Source organism: Orycteropus afer, unplaced genomic scaffold, assembly GCF_000298275.1.
Source record: "Orycteropus afer afer isolate SDZICR_OR568_19922 unplaced genomic scaffold, OryAfe1.0 scaffold00398, whole genome shotgun sequence".
Taxonomy (NCBI): domain Eukaryota; kingdom Metazoa; phylum Chordata; class Mammalia; order Tubulidentata; family Orycteropodidae; genus Orycteropus; species Orycteropus afer.
Genome location: NW_006921985.1, coordinates 702,903 through 727,459, shown reverse-complemented (window position 1 = coordinate 727,459; position 24,557 = coordinate 702,903). Strand labels below are relative to the sequence as shown.

Below are 24,557 nucleotides of genomic sequence, written 5' to 3'. Positions count from 1 at the left end.
TGGGTTTATTTTTGGAATTTTAATATGGGTTATTTTCTGAGTGATTCGGGATTTTTGGATTCGCTGTTAACGTTTTGGGACATGAACCAGAACAGTTCTCACTTCCCGGTTTGGGGGCAGCACTGTTTGCCTTTTACCTTTGTTTTTTCTTGGAAGAATTCCACTGATTGGGACTGGAGGGGCTTGTGTTTGCCAGTGCCACGCCCTTCCCCCAGGTTGAGGGGACCAAAGGTGGCGCGCTGCCATGGATGTTGTGGCGTCCCCTGGCCATCCACCAGGGGTTTTGTATTATTTTGTCTTTTATATAGTTGTGAACATTTCAGACCAGGTCTTTAGTCCGTATTTTCATTGTAAAACCACCTGAATAATTAAAGTTGAGCTTTTCTGAGAATGCACGGCCCAGGTTTATGGCCGCCCCTCCTGCTCTGTCCTCATCCCCCTACCCCCAGGCTGGGACCCGAGAGCCAGAGCCTCACTGAGGCAGGGTGCAGCAGGCGTGGGGGTTGATCTGGGGCGGTGCTCAGTGGTCCCTCAGGGAAGACGGAGTTGGCGAGGGTCCCGCTGCAGGGCTAGGAACCAGTGATCCCTCCCCTTGGGACTACTTCACCTTGATCAGCAATTTAGAACCAGTTTAACTTAGAGGATGTTTTTCTTTCCAGAATTAACCCAGGTCCCACTTGTCCCTCCAGTCATCATCCTGCTGTGTCCCGAAGCCACATGGCATTCAAAGGCAGAGTTGACAGTCCTGAACGTGGGCCCCCACTTGACTGTGCAGTCGGGAGAGCCGGAGGGCGGTGGAACCAAGGCCTCGCTGACCACAACCCACACCAGAAACTGAAGTCCCAGACATCAACACACAACCTCACATACAAACACACTTAAGAAAAAAGCCTTTAAAAATTTTTTAATACAAAAATACTCATACACCATTTTCCAAACACAACTTTCCACTTTAAATGCTATTTGTCCCCAACTGGCAAGTCTCAAATCTACATTTCAGTATATTCCCCCCCCCCAAAAGTGAACTTCAAGTTTTTAAATCTAACTATGGAGACTGGGGATAGCACCGGTATCCTAAGGGGCGCTCTCGCCTGGCCCTATGTTGTGGAGGAAGTTTAGACACCAGTAGGCACATTGGAATTTATAGTCAATCTGACAGGGCAGTTCACAGCTCAACAGGGTACGGACCCGTGACGCCCAGTGGGGCAGCACCTCACTGGTGGAGGGACACTTGCAGAGGACTTCTCGCCGGGGTCTCCAGGCCAGGGCGTCTGGCAGCTGACCGTCTCACGTGCTAATTGGATGGAACAGGCTGAATTCCTGAAAGGTAGTTCTAGGTGGGGACTGCATGTGTTAGGGTTGAGATGCCAATAGAAGTTACTCAGAGCCGACAGACTGTAAACCTGAGTGTGCGTGGCCCCGGTGGCGTCGGCTGCACCATCACTGGGAACCAGGGCCCCACTCGGAGTCGGGAGTCCCTCACGGGGCAGATGGCTCAGTCCTCACCATGGGCCTGCGGTGCCAGGCTCGTCACCCAGCCGGCCCGTTAGAATGGCTGAATCTGACACGTCTCAGGCCTACACAGTTTGAGGCACCACAGTTGTAAAGAGGTCCAAGTGCTGGCCCGGACACACGACAGCGTGTGCGCCTCCGTGTTGACGTGCCTGGGCACCGCTAACTCGCGCATGTGCACGTTGAGGCTGGTCCTTGAGCTGATTGCTGAGTTCTAAGGTGTCTGGGCAGGTTTGGATTTGGTTTGGTTTTGCTTTTGCTTCACAGTAATGACACAGGACTGAAGCTCCCATTCACAGTTGCCAAATCTTCAAAATTTCCCCAAAACGCCTAGAACAGAGGCAGGCAGGCCACGTCCTCGCACCCGGCCATCAGCTCCAAGCCATGTTTTTGCTCCAATTTTCAAAGGTAGGCTTTTCTGGATTTTCAGAGTTAGTGTTATTTTCTCATTAGCTTAGCAGGTTTTAGAAACAGGAACCATATTTAAAATAATTTTCGTGGTATTTCATAAAGATTATAAGAGAATTTGGAAATATATCAAAGTGAGTCAGAACTCCCAAGATTTTCACCACTGTCAAACACAGGTTAACCTGTGTCATACAGCGCACCACAGGCCAGCTTTTTTGCAGCTGACAGTTCCCTCAGTTGTTAGAGAGGTGCTTCTGGTGAGTGAAGACAGTACACACCTGTTCGAGGCGCCCTGAATCTCACCATGGCCTACCTCCGGGCAGGCTCCGCCCTGCCCACCTCACCTGGGCTTGAGAGGGTTCCGGTGGGAATACAGTGATGCCCTCTGGTTTTTCACTGCCACACCCTTCCATCTTTTGGCAGGACATACATCTATGAACTGATGCACCATTCGTTCTCTTGCACACTGAGAGGTTAGCATTCTGAGGAGAGCTGCTCCCCCAGGACCATGTTTGTCAGACAAAGATGTGTCCAGGAGGAAGGAGCCTACATATTTGTAAGGAGTCAACTGGTTCTTTTTTGTTCCTTTTGGGCCCACATATGGTTCCTTCTCAGGACCCTGGCAGCCGGCCACCAGTCGGTACAACTGCAGTCAGCACACAGGGACAAGCTGGGCCGGGGCACGTCCAGGGACCCTCACACCAGAGAGGCCCCAGGGCCCACGAGGAACACTGCTGCCCAGAGCGTGGGCTGCAACCCCACAGAGGAGCTGGAATGGAAGCCTGAAGCCCAGATGTTACTGAGACTTTACAAGACACAAGGGAAGAGATGAGAAATGGACTGAGACCTCAGGAGAAGTTTACAGTTACCACTAAGGAGAGTTGTGTAAACTTTGCTGCAAAACGGGTGTTCTCCTTAGGTCACTAGAAGACAGAGCTGCGCCAACGCGCCTGCTCCTGAGTGTGCCCCACAGTCCTCCAGGGAGACAGCTGAGCCCCTGAGGGGCAGAGGCCCCCGCCGGCCCCCTTCTGGACGCTCGAGCTTCCCTGGGTCGGGAGGCCCTGGAAGAGCTCGTCACACCCTCCACACACAACTTCTCAGATGTCGCTGCTCGGGGCTGTGGCTTGTCTCCCGTGGGCAGCATCAGCCTGACGCCCTCGTGCCCACCAGCAGGTGGCACTGGGGCCAGCGTGCGTCCGGGAAGTGAAGACCACCAGCAGACCCCCACGGGCCAGTGAAACCCCTCTGGATGTCAGTGACTGAACCCCGGCTCTCGTGGGCCCCTGAAGGGTGTTTGAAAGCACCCGGAACGCGATGCGTCGGCAGGGTCTCATCCACTCCGAGCACGTGCTGCAGGCACCACCATCCGCCGAAGACGGGGCCACGCCAGTAAACACGTCTCAGTCAGTGCTGAAGTGTGAAATGGGCTTAGCAAAAATCTATCCATAAAAGCCAATAAGCGGTAAAGAAAAGCCCAACAGAAAAAATATACAAAATATTTTCCCAAACTGTTGGTAAGAACCTAGGGTGTTCAGAAGGCAGGCCCCAGGGGAGGGCAGCAGCGGCCCAAGGATGAGGGGCTGTCCGCATTTAGCTCCCGTCCTTGGGAGAAAGTGAGGAGACTCTCAAGCACCCTGTCCTTCCCACTGCTGCCGCCCAGCCCCAGGCCCGCTTCTCACTAGAATGGAAAACGTGTTGAGAGGGAAAACTTCACATTAGTATAACACCACACAGCTGGTCTCCCGAGCACAAGACGATCAGCACCAGGCTTTCCAAGACTCCAGGACAGAGGTCCGAGCCTCCGCGTCCGGCGATGCGATGCAGAAACCGAGGAAGGTTCTTCGGGTGAGAGTTCACAGCGATCCTTTAGGGAAACTATTCTTCCGTACATCTCAGGTAAGATAAAACCATTTCATATGCCAATTAATCTTCAACCTTAACTTCAACCTAGAAAAGTAAAGTGGGCGGGAACCCTGACATTCTTCGATTCAAGTGTGGCTGTGGAGCTGTGGGCGAGGCTGCTTTGTCTGGGCCACTGTGAGCTGCGCGGCTCAGAGCTGGCCGTCAGTGCAGAGGCAGCAGGTGCTGCTGACGTGGCTCGGAGGGGGTGACGCGCCCTCCCAGGGGCCTGTCCAGTGCCGCGGGGCAGGGCCGGCTCCTGCTGCCAGCCCTGCACTCGGCCCTTTACCCACAGGCTGGCCGCCCACCAGCCCTGGATCTGGCCAGGCCGCCAGGCGCTATTTGCCCTCGGTGACCCTCCGCCAACCCCGCCGCCTCTTCCTCTTTCCTTTCCACTGGATCGGTGCCGGGCAGACTCTCTCAGTCTTGGCGCCTCTGACCGACTCAGCACCCCCGTCATGCTCCGAGCAGTAGAGCCGTCCGTCCTGCGTGGAGCTGAAGGCCGCCCCATCATGGTGGTCCTTGCAAAAAGAATTGGGACAAAAGTGGCAAAACGAAGTAGAAGGTTTGCCACACACGTCACAATGGTGCCAAGGACATTCCCACTTTCCTGCAACAAAGCAGAAAACAACAGCCGTAAATGAGAGAACGGCAGCATGGCTGACGCGGTCACGGGAGGAAACCAGGCCTAACCAGATACATGCAAATTGAAACAGGACGCTGCTGCCCCAGCTGTCCGGGACGCCGAGCAGAGGGCCAGCCCGTCCGGGGCACAGGCGTGCCTGCTGCGCAGCCCCGCACCCTGGCGGCCACAGGGGTGACACCAGTTGCTTTATCTGGACGCTGCCTGTGCCCACAGACCATTCTGGTTGCTGCTCTGCAAACACTTCTGTGTCTATTTGGCATTGACTTAGGGGGGTTCTTGGTTAAGTGGGGTGGACACTCTCTCGTGCTCACTGCCAACATCCCTGTTCTGACACTCTCTTAACTAGTGGTTCAGCTCCCACCGTGCAGAGGTACTTTCATATAGTCAAGCGTTTCCTGGCTTCTCTTTTAGCTTTTTCCTTTTTGTCTTTGTTCAAAGGTCTCTTTGTTTTCCTCTGAGATGATAGTGAACAATTCCCACTGGAGTCCCCAGTCTCTAGGTTGGATGGTGGTGGTCTGGGCCAAGCCTACCCACTTCCTCCTGGGGAGAGGGCCAGGCTGTGGCCTCCCGTCAGCCAGTGGCTGCCCCAGAGCCTTGCCCCCACACCTGCCCCAGGTGGCTCTTGGTCTCTATCAGTGGCACAGGCGGCAAGCCCCAGAGGTCCCGGGGCCCCAGCAGGTCTGCATCAGTCCGTTCTCTCGGTCAGTCCTCTAGACTTGATGTGGGTACTGATGTACGTGAGGGACACTCACCCTCTGGGACAAGGGAAGCGTTCACTCCCCTGGGTCGAGGGCCTTCACAGCCCACGGGGACAAGTTTATGACCTGATGAGGTGTGGCACATGGGGGGCCTGCTGCCCAGCCACTCACCAAAGGGCCGCTTGCCCAGCCCGAGGCACGAGAGGTGGTAGGCCTTGGTGCAGAACTTGCGGTCACACAGCACCAGCTGGCCCCCGTCACCGCAGCGGAAGCACTCATCCTCGGACACCTTCTTGCCGTCGCCCTTTGTCCGACGCCTTCTGGCTTTCTTCTTCATCTTTTTGCCCTTCTCATCTGAAGACAGGGACGCGGAGGTCTAGGGGAGGAACAAAACACAGCTGGTTTAGCGAAAGCGCGACAGACTGAAGCAACAGTAAGAGGCCAGCTAGAGAGAGCCAGACAAGGGTGGGAAGACCCAGCGAGTGGACTCTGGAGCCCTTGGCATGATGGGGCACTCAGCCAGCGTTTCCTCAACTTCACTTACTGAATACCAAGAGCCGAACACAGACAGAAAAACGAGCTCTGCTGACAGCAGACAGGCCCACGGGCCACCCACAGGGTGCATCCTGGGTTCTTGGGGAGTTTCATTATCAAGGCATGAGCAGGCAAGAGATCAACACGACCCTCTCAGCTGAAGCAGCAGTGGTTTGAAAACCGTCACAAAGCCCAGGGACAGACTCCCAAAAGGAGCCCCCTCCGGGGCGGGCGGGGTGGCTGCCGCATGCCTTCCGGCCGGTCTGCCCAGCACTGGCCTGTGGTGAGCGGCCCAGGGGATGGCACGCCAGCAGCCGCTGCTCCCAGCCCCGCGCCTCACCATCCTGTCTGTCACGGCGTGCAGAAGGGACCTTGCTAGGGAACCTGCTCACTGTGCCAACCGCACAGACCAGGCCAGAGCGGCTAAGGCTGCCCACCAAGTGTGTAGTAGATGTGAAATGCCATGCCACACCCCAACCGCGTCCCAGGAAAACTCAGCCTCCCTTCCCTGGACGGTCCAGACCCCAGCTGCTGCCTGAAGCCCCTCTCCTCATCCCCCTTCACCTGGGGCCATGGCAGCGGGCACTGGCCTTCTCTGTTTCTTAGGTCTGATAATCTAGTACACTGACTAACAAACCCCAGGAGAGGGCGCCCTGTGACCCAGCAGAAAAAAGGCTGCATACCCACAGGGTGAAGACCAGGCCAGTCTCAGCGCAGTGCAGCCATGTCCCTGCCTAACAGTAGGCGTTCACTCGCTCCAGCCTGAAAGCTCACTGAGCTTGCACCTTCCAGGGCCTCTCCCAGCCTGCTGAGGCTCAGCACAGGACTCCCGGGTGGTTCCTCTCAGTCTGGTCAGCAGCCTCCATACCCCAGCACATCCCCACACACACCCCCTACCCTGGCACTGGCCTCAGGTGTAGTCTGACTGGTGGCAGCCAGGACCAAACAGCAAATTGTGGACAGGGCAGCAGCATACCCCCACGCAGCACCAAGTCACTATGAGGGAGTGTCCCCAGGTGTCTGAATGCCAGCCCTGGCTTTGAAATACACAGATCCTTCTACACACAGTGGCAAGGGCAGTACCTTTGGCCGATCGCCCAGGAATCCACTACAGTTGGAGGCTCCACACCGACAGACGGTCTTCTCATTGCCCAAACAGTCGAGGTTGTAATTAAAGGTCAGCTCCGTCCCTGGGGAGAAGGATACACGCTGTGCTAAGACACGGGCCTCCTCTGTGTGATGCCAACATTGTTAAACATCAAGGAAGGGTGACCCACAGAAGAAAACTTTCTATAATGCTGAAGGAATACGTGGCCCATGCATGAGACCTGTTTCTGTGCTTTGCACGTCTGTCCTGGATACCGCGGCTTTTCTATTCTGCTTTGTAAAGTTGGGATTCAAAGCAAACCTGACCCCTGAACGTGCATGCCCACAGCCTGTTTGGTATTAGCCACATGGAGCGCCAGGCCGAGCCCACACGGCTGAGGGGGCTGAGCAGTGCACCCAAGGCCACGCTACCTGCAGGTATGTCACACACGGCAAACAGGCCGACTCGCGTGTCACCGTTCACCGTCCACTTGAGGGTCTCGCAGTTGGGCTGGCAACTGTGGTTCATGAATCGGGAGTAGTTTCCTTTGGGGCCAGCGTCGATTATGCGGTCCTGCAGCGGAGATGCACATCTCAGAACACAGGCACCTCTGCTGAGCACACGAGGGGGGACTCGCGGGGTAGGGAGCTTGTTGCACTGAAAACCGTGGCATCCTGTGGCCACTCGGACAGGACACCCCCAGATCAGTCCTCTTTCTCTTGCTCACTGAGGCAGGTCAGGACCACATGGGAAGGACCGAGCCATGGCGAGCGCCGGTGAGAATAGGTCAGGGAACCAGCATTTCTAACCACCACCAACAGAGAGCAAGCAAAGGAGCCAGGACAAATCTTAGAATCACACGTGACTGGTGAGTGCCAACAGCCCACAGGAACTCTGACAAGAACAAGACCAAGATCCCAATTAAAAGTGGGCGAGGAAACGATGATTCTCCAAGAGCAACCCAGCAGCAAACGGTGAAGGCCAGATGCTCACATTCCTGAGCAGCTGAGGGAACACCAACGGAAACGCCAGCACCCCACTCAACGTCCCTGGTTCTGACAGATGAACACGTTGGGAGGGCCGGCCCACAGGAATGGTGGCAACAGTGCAAATACACATGCGTGTGTCCTGTCATCAGACTCCCACAACCCTGTCCAGAGCCTAGCCCAGCTCTGCACCCACACGAGTGGGCTCCCTCCTAGAAGTGAGAAACACAGACGGGGACTCGCACACCGGTGGCTCCGTCTGCAGAACACAGCGGCTTAGATTCCCAGGGGGTATGTGCGTGCCCGGGCAGGTGGGAGGGACACAAAGCAGGCTGCAGATACCAGTGGCCTGGAGAGGCAGTGAGGAGGTACTTAAAAGGCCACATAAAGCCATCACATCTGTGAACTCATGGAAACTCACGTGAGCGGCTGTAAATAAACACGTCAACACACCCGTCTTTAGTGCATAGCTCACACAACTCCTATGACACCATGGAAAGACAGGCCACGGGGGCACACCAGGGTCTCTGCAATGTTCCTCAGCATGGCCTGGAAAGCAGAGCTGTAAGGACCCTCCAGCCTGTTGGGGGACCAGAGGAACCCTGACCTTTGAGACCACAGCAGTGAGCAAGCCTCCAGAGAGCATCACTGACACACTGGAGGTGAAAGGTGGTGTGGACTTAGCCCTTAGAGAAATAGGGGGTTGGAAGGGCACCTGCAGTCTGGCCCTGTCCCATTTGAATTTTAACTTTGTTTATACTATCTTTTCTGGCTCAAAACTTCTGCAGCTGTCTTACTGATCTTTGCTCTGTGCATTGAGGGCTGTGACTAGCTATGACAGCCTTCCCACCTGACTTGGTATGAGAAGCGGTCAGGTCCCTGGAAGAGGCCGTCACAGCTCATCTTTGTCCATCAGTTGCTGTTGAGGTGAGCCTGACTCAGGGTGCCCCCAAGCGTGTCAGGGAAACCTGCTCCCCCTGGGTGCATCAGAGATGCTAGCTCCCCTGCGTGTGGCAGGGAGATGCGCTCCCCAACCCCACGTCTGTCAGGGAGACCCGCTCAAGTTCCCCCCATGGCTGACTTGTCAGGTAGCAGGCCTCCATTCTGAGGCCCTCCTTGGTAGGCCCCCACATCTACCCGGCTGGTTAGCAGCCACCGAGTGTTAACCGTCTGCACCCCCGGGACGCCACCCTCATGTGGGTGCTGCGTTATTTAGGGCACCATGGCGACGGTGCCGAGGCTGTGCAGTGCCACGACGGTCAGCGCCCCGCAGGCCTTGCTGCCTGGAAGGGAGCCACAGGGCCGTGCTGTGGCCCAGCCCGTGTTACCTTGTCTATCGTGAGCATGTAGAAGTGAGTGATGTCATTCTCGTGTGCGTATTTAATTCTCGCCATGCACTCCTCTTCGTCGATCAGCTCGCCGACATACTCATTCACAAATTCTCCCTGGGAGGCAGAAGGGTGCGACAGTAAGGGGCCTACTGACCGACCGCTAGGGCCAAAGCTCGGGCCTCTGCACCCGGACCCAGTACCATCAGAGTGGGGATGATCTGCAAAGTCCTTACGACTTAAAAGAAGCCTAAATGACTGCATATAATTTGTATAAATAAAGGCTGTCAACGAATAATCCATGCTAGTTATTCTTAAAGCAGCCACATTCTCACTGCTCCACGTCCAGGCTCCTGAGAGCACTGTGTGGGACCCCCTCCAGACCTCCACCTAACTCACCACTCAGGTGTCCGTATCCCTCACAGGGAGAAGATTGGGAAAGAACCTGACAGGCCTAAGAGAAAAACAGTCCAACCTGTCAGCAACCCGGGGGGCAGAGGGCAGACTGCTGGGGCCCGTGTCTGAAAGCAGTCCCCGAGCTAAGACTGCTGTCAGGGTTACCCTCTCCCGTGCTGGCCCAGCCCTGGGGCCACAGAACTAGCCACTCTGTGCATCTCTATGGACGACTGGACTTGGACCTTGACTGGGAGAGGGCTGTGCCTAAGGGCCTCTGGCACTGCCGTCTAAGTGCGTTCTGGCCTCTCTGGGACCGTCGTCCTCGTCTGGCCGCCACGTGCTAGGTGCTGGGTCCTGAGCATCCTGGCTGCTAGTCTTAGGAAAACTGTGACTTTCTAAATCTGTCATTTCCTACAGGTAGCACCAGAATTCTGACTGAAGACAAGTGACTTCTGCTTTGACAGATCTGCCATGTAACGTACACTGTTTTATAACATTCAGGACAATATTTTTAAAGCCCGTATGACCTGAACATAAACACAGAGTAAACAGATCTAAGTGGCTCCTTGGGTGAACCTCGATGTCAATAAGAGAAGGAGGAAGGCCACCACAGCCCACCTTTTTGATGTCCCTCTTGGCGACCAGGCCCCAGCCTTTGCCCTCAGTCTTAATGATCTTGGTCTCAGGGTACTGGCGCTTGGTGAAGCACTGGTTCTGACAGTACTCGCCCGCAGGGCACACCTGGGGGTGGCACTCGAACATCAACATCCTGTTCAAACACTCTGAATCAAAGCCACATGGGTTTTCATCGGTGGGCTTACAGTTGCACTTAGGAATTTCAGAAATATCAGCTGTGTAGATCTGAACTCTCCCGTACGGCTTATTCACCTGCAAAGGCAAAACAGCGCCTTAACCCATACACGCTGCATGTAAAGCCTTCCTGACCTCTCTGGCCCCACTCCTACCCCCACCCTACTCCAGCTCCTGGCCATGCACAAGGTCTCTAAACATCAGAGCCCAGCTGGGACACTGGGGGGGAAGGGAGTCATATAGCCCATATACTTATGACAACAGCCCTTCTCCCAGTCCTGGAGGTAACTCCTCTCTGCCAACTTATCACAGCAGTGACAGGAAAGCCCCTGGCCTGGAGGCTCTAAGGGACTGGAGTGTGAAGCCCCTACCTCAGCTTAGCGTCTGTGACTCTCATGTATGAAGGAGAGCTAACACTTATCCACAAAGGCTGCTGTGAGATTGAGAGAAAACGCAGGCCCATGTACTGCTGGGTGTCCAGCAGACAGTGCATGGGAGCACTCGCTCGGCAACACACACCCACCCGTTCGGGACCAGAGAGCAGGAGGACGGGACACGTGGGGAGTGGCAGGCACCGTCCTGCCTCATGAAGCCTGCGGTTTAACACTCATGGAAGAACAGCAACAGAAAGAATAAAATCAACAGACAGAAACGGGTGATTCTGAGATGTGGGAAAAGATGTTCCCTTAACAGGCTGTTGGGGTGCAACTGACGCAGCCCTTGAGACAGTAATCTGGAAACATGTCTGAGGACTCTAAAGACTGTCATGTTCTTTGATCCAGTGATTCCATTTCTGGGAATCCATCCCTAAGAAGTCTGAGATGCAGAGAGCCTTTCCTTACACCACAGGGCCTCGCTACAGCCCTGGAAAAGCAGGAGGCTGAGCTCTTGAGCTGGCTGGCGGGGGAGGTGGCGGCAGCATGGGCGGTGCCACCTCAGTGAGCCCTGCCTGCTGTCAGGACAAAGGTGTGCAGGACTGGCCCAGCAGGAGAACCTAAGCTTGCACGTGAGGAGGGGCAAGAATGGGCCTCCTACCAGGGCTTGTGGCCACCAGGGTGAACATGGGCTTCCATAAGGACAGGACAATCAGGGGCCCTACGTCCAATAAGCAGTCAGGTGACCATCTTCTGTCCAAGTTGGTCCCCAGCACTCGGACAGGGTTCAGTCTCAGCCCCTTCTGTTTCAGGTGGTCTGGTGTGTACTGTCATGCCAGCCCCTCTCTGGCCATCAAACCACACCTCCCATTTCAAGGCCCCTGAAGGCCTTGCTGCCCACTGCACTGGGGACAAGGGGCAGCTCTCGGGGGGCAGCTGTTGCTGCATCTGCCCAGGGCTTCCTGTGCAGCCTCCGCACCAGGTGCACAGGTGCAGGTGCGGCCTGGTGCTGCTGGGCCCGCAGGCCTGACCGCATGTACGGTTCCTGCCGCAACCACTCCACCGTGTGTGCACGCGCGCTGCTCCACAAGGTCACCTTAATGTGCTTGTAAGGAGGGGGTTTGCGCTCATTCTCCTGGGTCTCTCGGGCTTCCCTCTGGAGTCTGATTTCTCGAAAGCGAGCTTCAGCTTCCTGCAGCGCTAAAACGTCAGTGAGGAACTAGTGAGAATTTCAGTTAATATATATCTCCCTGTTCAACTCTATTTTTTAATAGTTTACATTTTCACTTCACCAGTAAGTGTTATCTCTAGTTTCCACTGTGATACTACAAGGCATTTTGAACAGAAGAATGCTCAAAGAGCCCTTGGAAGCTGCTGGACACCAGCTTGGCCTGGGAGGCCTCCCCAGGGACAGGTTTCTGTTGGGTGGGGACTCCCAACAGTGCCCCATCCTCCACAGGGATTTCAGGACAAAGTACTAGGCATCAGTATTTAGGACTCACTTATGCTAAGACTAAAAAAAATTACGGCTGTTGAGTCAATTCCCACTGGTAACAACCCTACAGGACCCCGCAGAGCTGTCTCGCAGAATTCCCAAGGCTGTCAATCTTTACGGAAGCAGACTACCCTATCTTTCTCCCACAGAGAGGGTGGTGAGTTCGAACTGCCGACATTCTGATTGGCAGCCAAATGCTTTAACCACCAGAGCACCTTTATCCTAAGATAGAAAACAAAAATGCAATCTTACTCACTTCAAAGAGGAAAAGGTCTCTGACGGGTGAACAAGTGGCTCTAGCAAAAACAAGCAGCTGAAGTTCCAAGAGCCCATGTCCCGCAAACCTGCCCTTGGCAGTGGGTCATGAAGGCATACTGCTCTACAGACTCCAGACCAACAGGACGTGCACTAGTTGAGGCCAGACTTCAACACTTAGAGATGGCTATAACCAGGGACGTGTTAGTCTACCTCTCAATTCCCATCCCTTTGCATAAAGGCCAACTCATTCTCATTCAGACCTCTAGGTATCATTTGTGTGCTGAGGAGCCAGAGGGGAGACAGGCTCAGGAAGGCCTCCTCCCCACTCCCAGCACAGGCAGCCTGCAGCATGGAGTGCACCGTCAGCTGGGCTCCCTTTCTCGGCCTCTGCCTGTGACAGAGCATCACTCTCCCTGAGCGGCCGTGTGGTGTGCTGCGGCTCCTGGCTGCCCTGCCAGCCATGTGTGTGTGGTGCAGCTCCCAAACGCCCTGACTGGCCATGTGTGTGTGCTATAGCTCCCTGCTTCTCTGAGCAGCCGTGTGTGTGTGTGCACGCTCAGCCCCCTGGTGCCGAGTGCTCGTGTGTGTGTGCTGCAGCTCCCTGCTGCCCTGAGCAGCCAGGTATGCATGCCACCAGCTCCCTGCTGTCCTCACTCATCCTGGACCCAATGTGAGTGCCACTTCCTCTGGGAAGCAGGCACATCTCTGTGTCTCACCCAAGCCTCAGTCTCGCTCGGCTGGCCACATCACACTGTCCTGACTCTGCCCCGACACTGGCTGTAGAACCGGAGACAGAGCATCCTGTTTACCTGTCCATACCTAGCATGGGGAGAGGCACCTGGTGCTTGATCCGAGTCTGCTGAACAGTAAAACGAGTGAAAACAAGCCCTGGTGCCCAAGTTCTACACAGCAGGAAAGAGGCCTCTAGATGTCCATCAATGTGAGAGCAAGCTATGACACAATCTGTGAGTTAACACTAAGAATAGCTTCTTAAAAATCAGATTTAGCGCATTTTAATGCAATTAGTCACAAACCAACATTTTATGTTAGTAAAAAGTACATCTTACACAACAAATCAATCTGCAGACTTAGTCTCTTGTAATTTAAAAGCATAGATGCAATGCTTAACTCCAGTAGTTTGTACAGAGATCACATTTTCAGAAACCAAACATAAGGATTAACAAACTGCACACAGAGGGCACTGTTTCATTTTCTATCCAGAAAACGCTGTATTATAATTTTGTGTCACTGTACCGTTTTTGAAGACTTTTCCAATTCCTTTAACTCCTTGGTATCTGCTGCCCCGATCGCCCTCCATGTATGGGAAGACTCGCGCCTGATGTGTCCAGTAATAATCTTTAGACCCAAAGAAAAACACAGGAAATTCTCCAATCTCGTGCTTCATTTTCTGAATATTTGGGGGGACATTTTTGGGATGGCAAACTTCTGCCGGCCACCATCTATTATAAATATTAAAAACAGGGTTCACAGACTCTTCAGAGACAGCAACACTTCATTACTTTAAGTACTTTAATCTACAGTGAAATGAACACATTAACTAGAAAAGGCAGAGAAGCAAGCATATGAGTCTACGTCTCACACCTGTAGTTCCCAAGTTTAACCCAAATGATGTCCTGGAAGTGTAGCTTCTTGCCAACCCGGCAGTCATTGCAGAACCAGCTGCCGTCAGGCATCTCGATGTTCAGGCAATCAGGGTGGAAGGCTGCCGGGCAGGACTCGCAGCACAGAAGGCTCCCCCCTGCAAAAGGGGGCGGGGCTTAGCACTGGTCTACTACAGGGAGGCTGAGCAGACAACTAAATATGAAACTACGGAAACCATTATGAATAGCAGTAAAAGCCTGGAAAAAGACTGAAGCCAGTACTGGGCCTGTCTTCAGAGGTCTGTGTTAAGCAGCAGCTGTAAGATGCACACTAACCCAGCAAGGGAACCAAGCAGAGGACCGCCTTCTGCACACAGACAGCAGGGTGCCGTGCAGGTGCCCGCCGGACCTCACCTTTGGAGCACACGAAGCACCAGCTCACGTTGACATGCGTGTGGTGCCTCTTCCCCTTCCGGGCAGTGAAGTGACCCGTGCAGATAATGCTGTTGGACGCAATCACCGAACATCCCGCTGCTAAGCAAGCATCTCCTCCGTGGTAGGCAACAGGGCAGCGGACACAGCGCATCATTTTACCTGGAGGCAGACACATGCTGTCAAAGGACCCACCAGAGAATCCGCACAAGCACACTGATCCCGCCACAGTGAACAGGGCCCCTGACACTCACTGAGCCACCAGCAATCTGGAATGTTAGCACTGCCATAAATGTGAGGTGCCTGAGAGATAAATATCTAGGATGGGGAGGGCAAAGCACGTTTAATAGATGCCATGAAAATGTTGTTGTTGTTGTTATGTGCCGTCGAGTCGGCCCCGACTCATAGCGACCCCTCCTTGGGTTTCTGAGGCAGTATCACTACGGAAGTAGGATTGCCCAACCTTCCTTCCGAGGAGTGGCTGGTGGGTTTGACCGCCAGCCTTCTGGTTAGCAGTCAAGTGCTTTTAGCCACTATGCTACCAGAGCTCCTGCCATGAAAATAGGCTTTCTCAAAAAGCTTCAAAAAACTTTGTGGGAAAGCTCTACATTATAAAACAGAAAACTCAATGTTTCTCAGGCTGGGCACTGCTGACGTTCTGGGCCAGATCATTCTTTGTGGGGGGCTCTTCTGTGCCTTACAGGAAGCTTAGCAGCATCCCCCACTTCCACCCACTAAATGCCAGTAGCATGCCTCCAAAACATCCCCAAACATTGCCAAATGTTCCCCGGAGGGCAAGCTGGCCCCTGGTTGAGACCCAGTGTTAACCAGCCATCCTCAATCTCACCCTCAGCATTAAATAATGTAGATGTCATCTGATTGATTTAAATGGTCTCTCCTCCCCTAAATGAAGGATCTTTACAGTGTACTTAGAATGGGAAGGAAGGAGAACGAGGGCAGGTCCTCTGTCAAAGAGCAACCCTGATCCAACAACTGTTACTCTACAGCAGAACTGAAGGTGGCCCTCTTTTGTGACACACCCAGCAGCTGAGCTACCACACCCACCTTCCAGAGCACCTATGTGACCGACCAAAGTGAAACAAACACGAAGCTGTGAGAGGTTCATCTGTACCTTTTGATGGTCTTGGATTTGAAGGGTTTGAAACATGACAGGTCACACAACTGTGGAGAGGACAACGAAAGCCCCGACTTTCAAACACAGTAAGAGGGTATTTTCTCACACAAGCTTCATGGTAAAATTTTCCACACTGAGACACAACACAGCGCTTAACATCTGTCTTGTTCTCCTTACACACGAAACACGAGTGCATCCCTAACAACGGTAAAGAAAAGGGTGGAGAGAGATGAGAAGAACAAGAATTAAATTGTGGTTCCTAAGCCCTAGGACCAAGCACCTCTCTCTGAGGCAGCCTGTGTTGCTCAGGATTGGAATCATAGCCCCTGAGCCCCTCTCTCTGAGGTGGCCCGTGTTGCTAAGCGACTGGAATTGAAGCCCCTGAGCACCTCTCTCGGAGGCGGCCCATGTTGCTAAGTGACTGGTCTCTGACTAGGCCCAACGTCCTTCAGAAAAAAATCCAGACAACAAGGGTTACCTTGCTGCGGTTTAAGCTCCAGCTTCACCTAAAACACAGGAAAGTCTTACTACTCAGACTGGGAGGAGACAGCCCACACTAATCGGCACAAGCTTGAAGAAAAGGATGCCTCTGAAGAAAGGCTTTTCTCCTCATCTTGAAAACAGTCAGCCAACTGTCAGGCCTGTGAGGAACCACTTGTACTCCGTGTGAACTCACTCATAATTGCAGGCAACTAAGCCTTGGTTTAGAGCAACTCTAAGACTCCAGATGCCGTCTGATCCCAGGACTTCTGACCAGAGTCAAGAATTTCAAGCCCATCAGGGACAGGAGGGGCTGCAGCTGAGGTGTGTCTGCCCAGCATTCACCCAGGTGCCGAGGGAGACCTCGGATGTGGGAACGTGGCAGCAGAACAAAAATGCTGAGCACGCAGCAGGAGTCTGATCTGCTTGTCCTCTGTTGGGACTGAAGCTCAGATGCACACGGCGTATTTGTAAACACTGCCTATCCCTATGACCATCAGTGCTCTGCAGTTGATAGGGCACTGTGTTAGGAGCACAGGTTCCTGGAGTCCGGGCACAGGTACCTGTCTTTGCCTGGCTCTCTGGAATGGCCATGTGCCTGACGGCTGCCTCACAAACAGAATTCTGGGGCCCAAGTGGCTGAAGGCCAAAGCAACTACAGTGAGTTCAACTCAGGTCCTCAGATTCCAGGCTCTACTATCTGCTGCTCTGCCCCTTGCCTCACTGAGCTTTCTGGTAGCATACTCTCAGTCAAGGAGTAATGCCTACCACCTGGAAGAGGAGGGCAGTCAGAGAACCAAGGGTTGGGGCTGCGAGGAGTGGAAAGGCCCATGGTGCAGGGCCAGTGCTTCTGGGAGGCCAGCTGAAGCATGGAGACAGGCAAACAGGGAGTGTCTGCTAACGGCCCAGGTCTGCGACAGAAAGCAAGCGGCTGGTGCTTCTGGGAATGCAGACCAGCGCACGTCACACTGGGAGCTAGGGAGGACTCCACAGTGCTCCAAGGTGACCTGACACACTCAGCAGCATGCCCTGGGGAACAAGCCCTAAGAGCAAGAACAGAACTTGCCTGAAGTACATTCACTGCAGGTGAATCTCCCTTCTGGTCTCCGGGAAAGCCCGAGGCAGGAGAGGTGGAAAGCTCCACAGCAGGGGCCTTCGCACAGCAAGAGGCTGCCGGTCTTCTCACACAGCTGCAGGGACAGAAGGGACGGTCAGCGAAGCGACACTGCACACAGCTTCCTCTGGCCTACGAGGGAAACGGCTTCATCTCGTCCATCTCCAGTGGTGGGCATCCCAGTTCTGCTACTCACACTGCACCGGGGGCACTCCGGCCTGTGCAGAGCCCACAGCAAGGACAGTATCGTGTCAAAGATAGAGGGCGAATGGCACAAAGATGGCTCTCACCAACTGTACAAGAAGCAAGACTGAAGCCCTAAAGGATGCGTTCAAGATACTTCCAATCAGATTTGAAAATCAAAAAAAACCACAGCACAGTTATCAGAAATCAAAAGCCATCCAACACTGCGACAGGTGCCAAGCTGCCTGTGTGTGGACTTTCAGGAGCCCTGGGGAAAGGCTGGGCAGAGAGAGGTGAAGTAACCTGCCCAAGGTCCTAGTGTGAGGGTACAACCGAGCCAGGACACTGACCCAGGTGCTAACCACTGTGCCCAGCTGCCTCACCAAGACGGACCAGATCACTGCAATGGACCACAACTCTGGTGACAGCCATCTCAACCCACAACCCAGTGCCAGTGACACAAAACACCGTCACTAGCTGGCACCTCAACTCTTCCAACCATAGATTTTTTTGTACACTTTAAAAAGTACAGGTGAATGTATGTGTACGTGCATGGGCATGTATACAATCACACCTGACGTGTGGGAGACGCTGCTGTGAGGGGCCTCGAGTCAATTTCAACTCATAGTGACCCCTTTGCTTTCTTTACAGAAGCAGCTCTGGGGGTGCAACGGTTAAGTGCTCAGCTGCTAATCAGAAGGCTGGTGGTTCAAACCTACACAGTGGCTGTGGGAGAAAAACCTGGTGATCTGCTCCCATAGAGATTACAGCCAAGAAAACCACATGGGGTAGCTCTATTCTGTTACACGGGATTGCTATGAATTGGAATAGACCAAATGGCACCCAGCAGCCATCTTCACAGAAGTTGGCTGCCACTTCTTTCTCCCATGGAGCAGCTGGGTAGGTCTGAACCATCAACCTTTTGGTTAGCAGCTGAGCACTCAACCACTGCACTGCCAGGGCTCCTTATATATGATACACATGCTATACGTGAAGGAATGGTGTCCGTCAAAGCAGCTTAACCCAAGGGTTCTGCTGGCAGCTTAGCCCCTTCAAAGCAAAATTCAGTGAGTGGGACAGGGAGGGGTCCGCAGGGGAGAGGGATGATCCATTTGCCAGCCCAGAGCCCAAGCTGACTCCATAACCTGGCAACTGCCACTTTCCCACTTACCTGGCACACACACTCCTTTTTGGCTGCCAGGCCTCGCTCCGACTTCTTAGATGAGACAGACACTTCAGTCTGTGTCTCATCTGCACTCTCATCCGGGGACTCTGAGGGCTCGTCTCCGGGGCCGTCCGAGACCTGGAGATGAAGGATGCAGATGATAGTTGAGTGCTGGAAAGCAGTGGGCATGACAGTGCCTCAGAGACAGCTCCTTACTGCTAACTACGTTCTGACTGGCCATCCTCAACTGGCTGTTGTGGGGACACAATCTGCCACGTCAGCTGTGCTGGGAATCGAAAGCCGACTTTATTCTGCTGGAGGTTTGGTACATATCTGTGTTTGAGGATGCAGATTTCACATTCTCTGATTACCCCTTAGAAGTGAAATGATGTTTATGAAAACCCAATTTGTTCCAGTGAGTGAACTAAGACTAGGTTCCAGATTGAGAACTGTGACTGCTCTTACCCGATCTCTTTAGGTCCGACTACTTTAAGGTAAGAGAAACACGTTAACAGCAAATCAATGAGATGCCGGGAGGAACGGAGACGCAGTCCTGGAGGCAGGCCCCTAAGAGGCTCCTGCTCCTCTCTCACTGCTGTGGTAGAAGCTCTGCCAGCAAGCTCAGGAGCCCCTGCAGCGCACAGCACTGGCCCAAAGGCCGTGACACCCAGCTTCCCAAATTCCTGGTGCCTGTAGGTCGAGCTGTCCTGTTTCTCTCCTTTCCCCCCGTGCCTGTCTACTGTTAGACATTTCACAGTTCACTCACTCACTCCTCACCAGAGAGGTGAAGTGTGGAAGGCAAGGTACCACTTGCCTTCGCTGGAAACATCTGAGTGGAAGTGAAGGCCTGGGAGAAAGACATGGGCTCCTTGAGCAAATGCAGGGCCTGGCCAACGGGAGTTCCTTCCTTCCGTGTTTCTCCTCCATCCAACAGAGATTAGAACTGGGCTACCTCCTCACTGTCATGTGACCAGCAGCATCAGTGTTTAAATGGCTAAAATAGGAAACCCTCACCTACTAAGCTTGGGTTTTCTTTTAAAAAAAGAAAAAAAAAGATGCACTTGGTTTTTAATTGCGATAAAGCCCTGGAAATAAAGGTTGAGAGCGGAGTTTTGGTGGTGGGAGTAGAGCAGGCACGTGAAGCACCTTTTCCTAGACACCTGACAGCCACAGCAACAAGTGACTGTCCCAGGCCCGCCACGCGCGGACGGACACAAAGCTGGAAAAACCAGGCTGTCCGACCAACTCTCAGGCCTTATCAATGAGCTCTTTCCAGACTTAGTCCATTGAAATGACAGGAAGCTGCAGGAAACACCCGGCAACACAGGAAGTTGTGCAGACTGAACGTCGGCATGACAGTGGGCTTTTCTCTCTGCCCACTGCTCTCGCCCTCCGCTCTCCTTGGGGCAGCAGTAAGGAGCTGGCTTCTGCACGGTCCTTTATGGACTCTGACTGTTCACTGTGGGGTAGGCAGTGGTGTGTGGACTCACTGCCCTGGTTCCCCTACTCTTGCCCCCGACACATCCCTTACTGACACAAAGTAGTAAGAAAAAGTGGTCCTGAAGTTTTGATTTCCTCACCTTTTCCAGGAAGAGGGAAACGGCAGCATTAGCAAACACTGAACTGGAGTGGAGTCACATGCTGAGGTTTTGTCCCCAGAGGCTGCTGGGGCAGAACCATGGGGGGGTCCACAGCCCCTCCCCCGCCCGCCAGCTTGCCTCCTACGCCTTAGTGTTGGGGAGAAGGGTCAAGAAGGCGACCTGAGACAACGCTCAGAGTTCAAACCCAAACCTAGCATGTCCACCAAACACGGAGTCAAGGGTGAGGTGTTGCGCACTTCTGAGGCAAGCCTGGAGGGGTGCTCAGGGAGCTGGGGGCGTCAGGCGGCCACACTGTCTGGCCAGGGTCCCACTCGTGAGCAGCCCAGATGGCCGCCCACAGGTGGCCCAGATGCCTGAGAGAGAGACCGAGGCACACGGAAAGCGAGTCTTCAACAGGGCTCAAGGGGAGCACGCCCAGGGCTCTGTCCACCAACCCACCTTCTCCCCTCAGTGTGGCTGCAGCAAATCCAAAAGCTACAAAAGAAAAAATGCACGGAGAGAAAGACAGAAAACACAGACCAGTCCTGGGTCAGAGGAAGGAACAGCACCTTTTATTTCAGATTTACAGAAAAAGTTAGCACGTTTCCACTTGGAGATACTTCCTAAGTTAACAAAGTCTGTTTGAGAAAATGAACAGTGAATACATATTCTGAGTGGGATAGCAATGCAAAGACACAGGGCTGGTTTCCTGGTCGAGGTCTGGGATACATACAGAGTCACAGGTGTGGAGAAACCTTACAAGGTTACAGTCGACACATCAAGGGCGAATAGTCTGACTTTAGCCCACCACACCCCTCTCACTACTGGACAGACACCTCGCACACAGTCAGGATCCAACGGCTCTCCACCCGCCAGCCACCCACAAGGCAGAGCCACGTGCGCAAAGGGGCATCACCACAAGCGTGCCTTCATCACTCCAGTTGCAGATTCCACCGCCACATGCACCAGGTGATGTTACTTACTCCGAGATGCCATTTTGAACACGACAAATTCACCTGTATGGTCCCATCCACACAGTCCCAAAGCTCAGTATAGGACATTTATCACCTATTCCATATCCAACAGGATGCATATGGAGAAAGAAAAATGTAGTAACTGAATGAATCGAAGACGGGGGTGTTGCCCTACACTGCCGCTTTCCAGTTACCAAGCCGCCCTGCAGCACTGCCTTCTGAGCAGCTCAGTTCCTGTTCTTGAGTCCGAACGTACTTCGGTGACTGTTTCTCATTGTTATGAACATCAGCTTGCCCATTTGCCTGAGTAATACAGTACTTTAGGGGCAAGGAGTATGTTTCCTTCACACGTACCGTTGCTGCGGTGTGCTGTCGAATCAGTTCTGACTCGTAGCAACTACACAGGGCAAACAGAATGGCCCCACAGGGTTCCCCAGGCTGTCACCTTTGTGGGAGCAGACTGCCACATCTTTCTCCCGTGGAGCAGCTGGAAGGTTTGAACAGCCGATCTTTCTGTTAATAGCCAAGTGCTACACTACTGCACCACTAGGTCTCCCCTACCACACAGGAGAGGGGCTTTTCCCAGTGACATTACTGTGATGTGACCTAGTGTTGTGTGTGTGTGTGTGTGTGTGTGTGAGAGAGAGAGAGAGAGAGAGAGTGAGAGAGAGCGCTACCATCTGGAGCCAGTGCCACCACTCAGAATGGGATGCCCATGCAGAGTGCAGTCAGGTCCAAGGCTCTATGACTGGAAGCCAGTCCCCTAGGCCTCTCAGCAAAGTCATACAGATGGAATGTAACTTTTTGGCAAAAGAAATCCCTTCACAGGTTGAGTAGGATAACATTTTTGAATACAATCACAGACCTCCAACAATAAATATCTCTATACACCAGCATGATTACTCTAGTGATCAAGTTACGCTTCTTTAAAGAAGAAACTGGCTAGAAATACACAGCGTTTCGGGTTCACAAATAAGAAGAATGTTGTGCTCAGCATAGTTAATGAGCTTTGTATCAAATCATCTCAAACACATCTTTCAAGTTAACATCACAGTCAAGTATGAAAGGAGAATTAACTTTTAAATTAGTTATCTGTCACCTGAAACTACAGTTCATAATGATTTTCGGTAAAGTGACCCTTCTGGGTTATGCAGACTAGACTCTTCCCAGCTGCCCCTGAGTTCTAGGGTTAAGACAGGGTCTGTGTCATTGGGAATACTAGGGACCTTCTGTTCATAAGACACTGCCGTGCTTCACACGTGACTCCTTCTCTAACCCACAGCCTTCTGGGTAATCAAACCCCCTCTAGGAGGTTGGCAGTGAGCGTCAGCCAGTCGCGGGTGTGACCGACCATATCCTCAGCGGTGGCCATGCTGTGTGGAGGGGTTGAGGAGGGACCTGTGCACTGTTTGTAGGACCTGGAAAGAGGAGGAGCCCACCTAGCCTAACATCTAGCCTACCCATCCCCTGCCACCACAACTGCCTTCGGTGGGGGACATACTTAAGCGTCCCCTGCTGCCACAACTGCTTTCGGTGGGGAACACACCTCACCAGGCTGAGAGGTGACCCCCACCCCCTGCAGAGTCACTTCTTTTAAGATGAAACATCCCTGGCTGGTTAGGCTAAAAGTTGTAAGCAAGAAAAAAGCAGAGCCTATGCATATAGTCCCACTCAAAACAGGCAAGAAAAAAATGACATATTTGGATCTGAAGTGTAACCATTTAGTTACAAAAGTATTTAAGGAGATGAGGTCTAGGGAGTAGGGTTCTGAAACCCAGCACCGGAGCACCGCTGTAGATGGTGATATGGTGACAACGCCCCAACAGAGCCGTGCCCCTCCCCTTCCCCACCCACGGCTGAAGGGGGTCCTCCACCCACTCAGGACAGCCATTCCCCACCACTGGCAGGAAGTGGCTGCCACGATGGGCCCAGCTACAGCAAGAACGGTGAGGCTGATGCAGGGCCGGGCAAGGTTTCGCTCTGCTGTACGCAGGGTGGCTGCGCGTCGGCGCCGACTCAGCGTCACCTAACAACAGCACCACAACAAGGGAACACAGTAAAACAGCGCCTCAACATCCCACCACCGTCGAGTTGACTCCAACTCACAGCGACCCCCACTGGGTTTCCCAGGCAGTAAATCTTTAGAGAAGATTTACTATCTTCCTTCTGAGGAGTGGCTGGTGTTTGAACTGCCAACCTTCTGCCTTTAACATTGTACCATCAGAGCTCCTTAAAAAAGTGCCTAAAGGGATCACTATCAATTTCACTGACCAAAAGTCCTGAAAGATGCAGGCATCAGTATCTATCTTAAAAAAAAAAGAAGAAGAAGAAGAAGAAAGCAGTAACTGAAGAGTTGCTAAAAACATTCCCACCACTAAGACTCACAACAAACCAGTGAGCAGCCCCAAGCAATGCCTTTTTGTTATAAATTGTAAACCAGCGGTGAATCGATTGATTTTTAAACCATAAAATGCCACAGTTTCCTACTAAGTCCAAAGGGCCCTCCAACACGCCTCGTGTCTAAGTCTCCCAGACAGAAAAGCACTGGACAACGGACTCACCATCTACAGAGGCTGGGGTGCTGGACAAGTGTGCCAGGTCAGAAACCACACAGTGAGGAACGCAGCGCGTCTGCCAAGAGCCCACCTCCCACGGTCAAGCAAACGGCCTGCTGGCAGGGGAGAGGCTGCTCACACGAACCTGCTAGCTGAGCTCAGGCCTGTCCAGAGAATCATTTTCTCAAGGTGGCTTTATGTCAGTCACCAGAGAATCCAAGTTTTTGTTTTCTACACAATCGGATCAAATGAGCAAAGGGCCGTCCTTCCATCCAGAAATGCTCAGAGCACCATGGCAACCAACACTACGGACAAAGCACCACCCACAGGCCGCACCCCCGGCGTGCCAGCCCACTCTCGAGGGGCGTGGGGCCGAGGACCCCCTCCAGGAAGTTTTTTTGTTATTCCTGGAGAAGGGTGTCATACTCGGTAAAGCAGAAGGTCATCGGAAAAGGGGAAGGCTCTCAACAAGATGGACTGACACAGTGGCTTCAACAGTGGGCTCAGGCAGAACAAGGATTGTGAAGCTGGCACAGGACCCGGCAGGGTTTGCTTCTGTTCTGCACGGGGTGGTTGTGAGTCGGAGACAACTCGACGGCACCTGACAACCAGCACCACCACCATACAGAGAGCGGGTTAACTTTGGGGGCGGACTAGATGCTAATTTGTGATCCGCTCTTCTCTTTGAAAGAACTGTTCTACTGCCAGACACTCGGCAGGTGGTGAAGGTGCCACCTAGGGGCCGAAGTCTGCCCTACACTGCCCCTCCAATCTGGCCAGCCTCACACACCTTTGGTTGCAAATCTTTAGCAAGCAGCCAAGGGTCAAAGAGACTATGGATGTAACAAACATGTTATTGACAGTTCAGGTCTCACATAATTTTCTCCCCTGCTCACCTCTCCTTTTT

General features: G+C 53.3%; 1 protein-coding gene and 1 non-coding gene across 2 annotated transcripts in view; both read right to left on the bottom strand.

Annotated features, from left to right (window-relative positions):
- Positions 1-4,157: 4,157 nt before the first annotated feature.
- The window catches only part of NSD2 (nuclear receptor binding SET domain protein 2), a 69,840-nt gene continuing 49,440 nt past the window's right edge, over positions 4,158-24,557 (bottom strand). Inside the window, exons 10-22 of the mRNA XM_042782631.1 lie at positions 18,548-18,679; positions 17,146-17,269; positions 15,597-15,797; positions 14,447-14,626; positions 14,034-14,190; positions 13,686-13,891; positions 11,775-11,878; positions 10,113-10,382; positions 9,099-9,215; positions 7,216-7,357; positions 6,781-6,887; positions 5,335-5,539; positions 4,158-4,429 (exon numbers count right to left, since the gene is read on the bottom strand). Of these exons, the coding sequence (XP_042638565.1) occupies positions 4,158-4,429; positions 5,335-5,539; positions 6,781-6,887; positions 7,216-7,357; positions 9,099-9,215; positions 10,113-10,382; positions 11,775-11,878; positions 13,686-13,891; positions 14,034-14,190; positions 14,447-14,626; positions 15,597-15,797; positions 17,146-17,269; positions 18,548-18,679 (2,217 nt within the window). The remainder of the gene's footprint in view (positions 4,430-5,334; positions 5,540-6,780; positions 6,888-7,215; positions 7,358-9,098; positions 9,216-10,112; positions 10,383-11,774; positions 11,879-13,685; positions 13,892-14,033; positions 14,191-14,446; positions 14,627-15,596; positions 15,798-17,145; positions 17,270-18,547; positions 18,680-24,557) is intronic.
- LOC122151348 lies at positions 7,435-7,558 on the bottom strand. Its single transcript, XR_006164112.1, has one exon.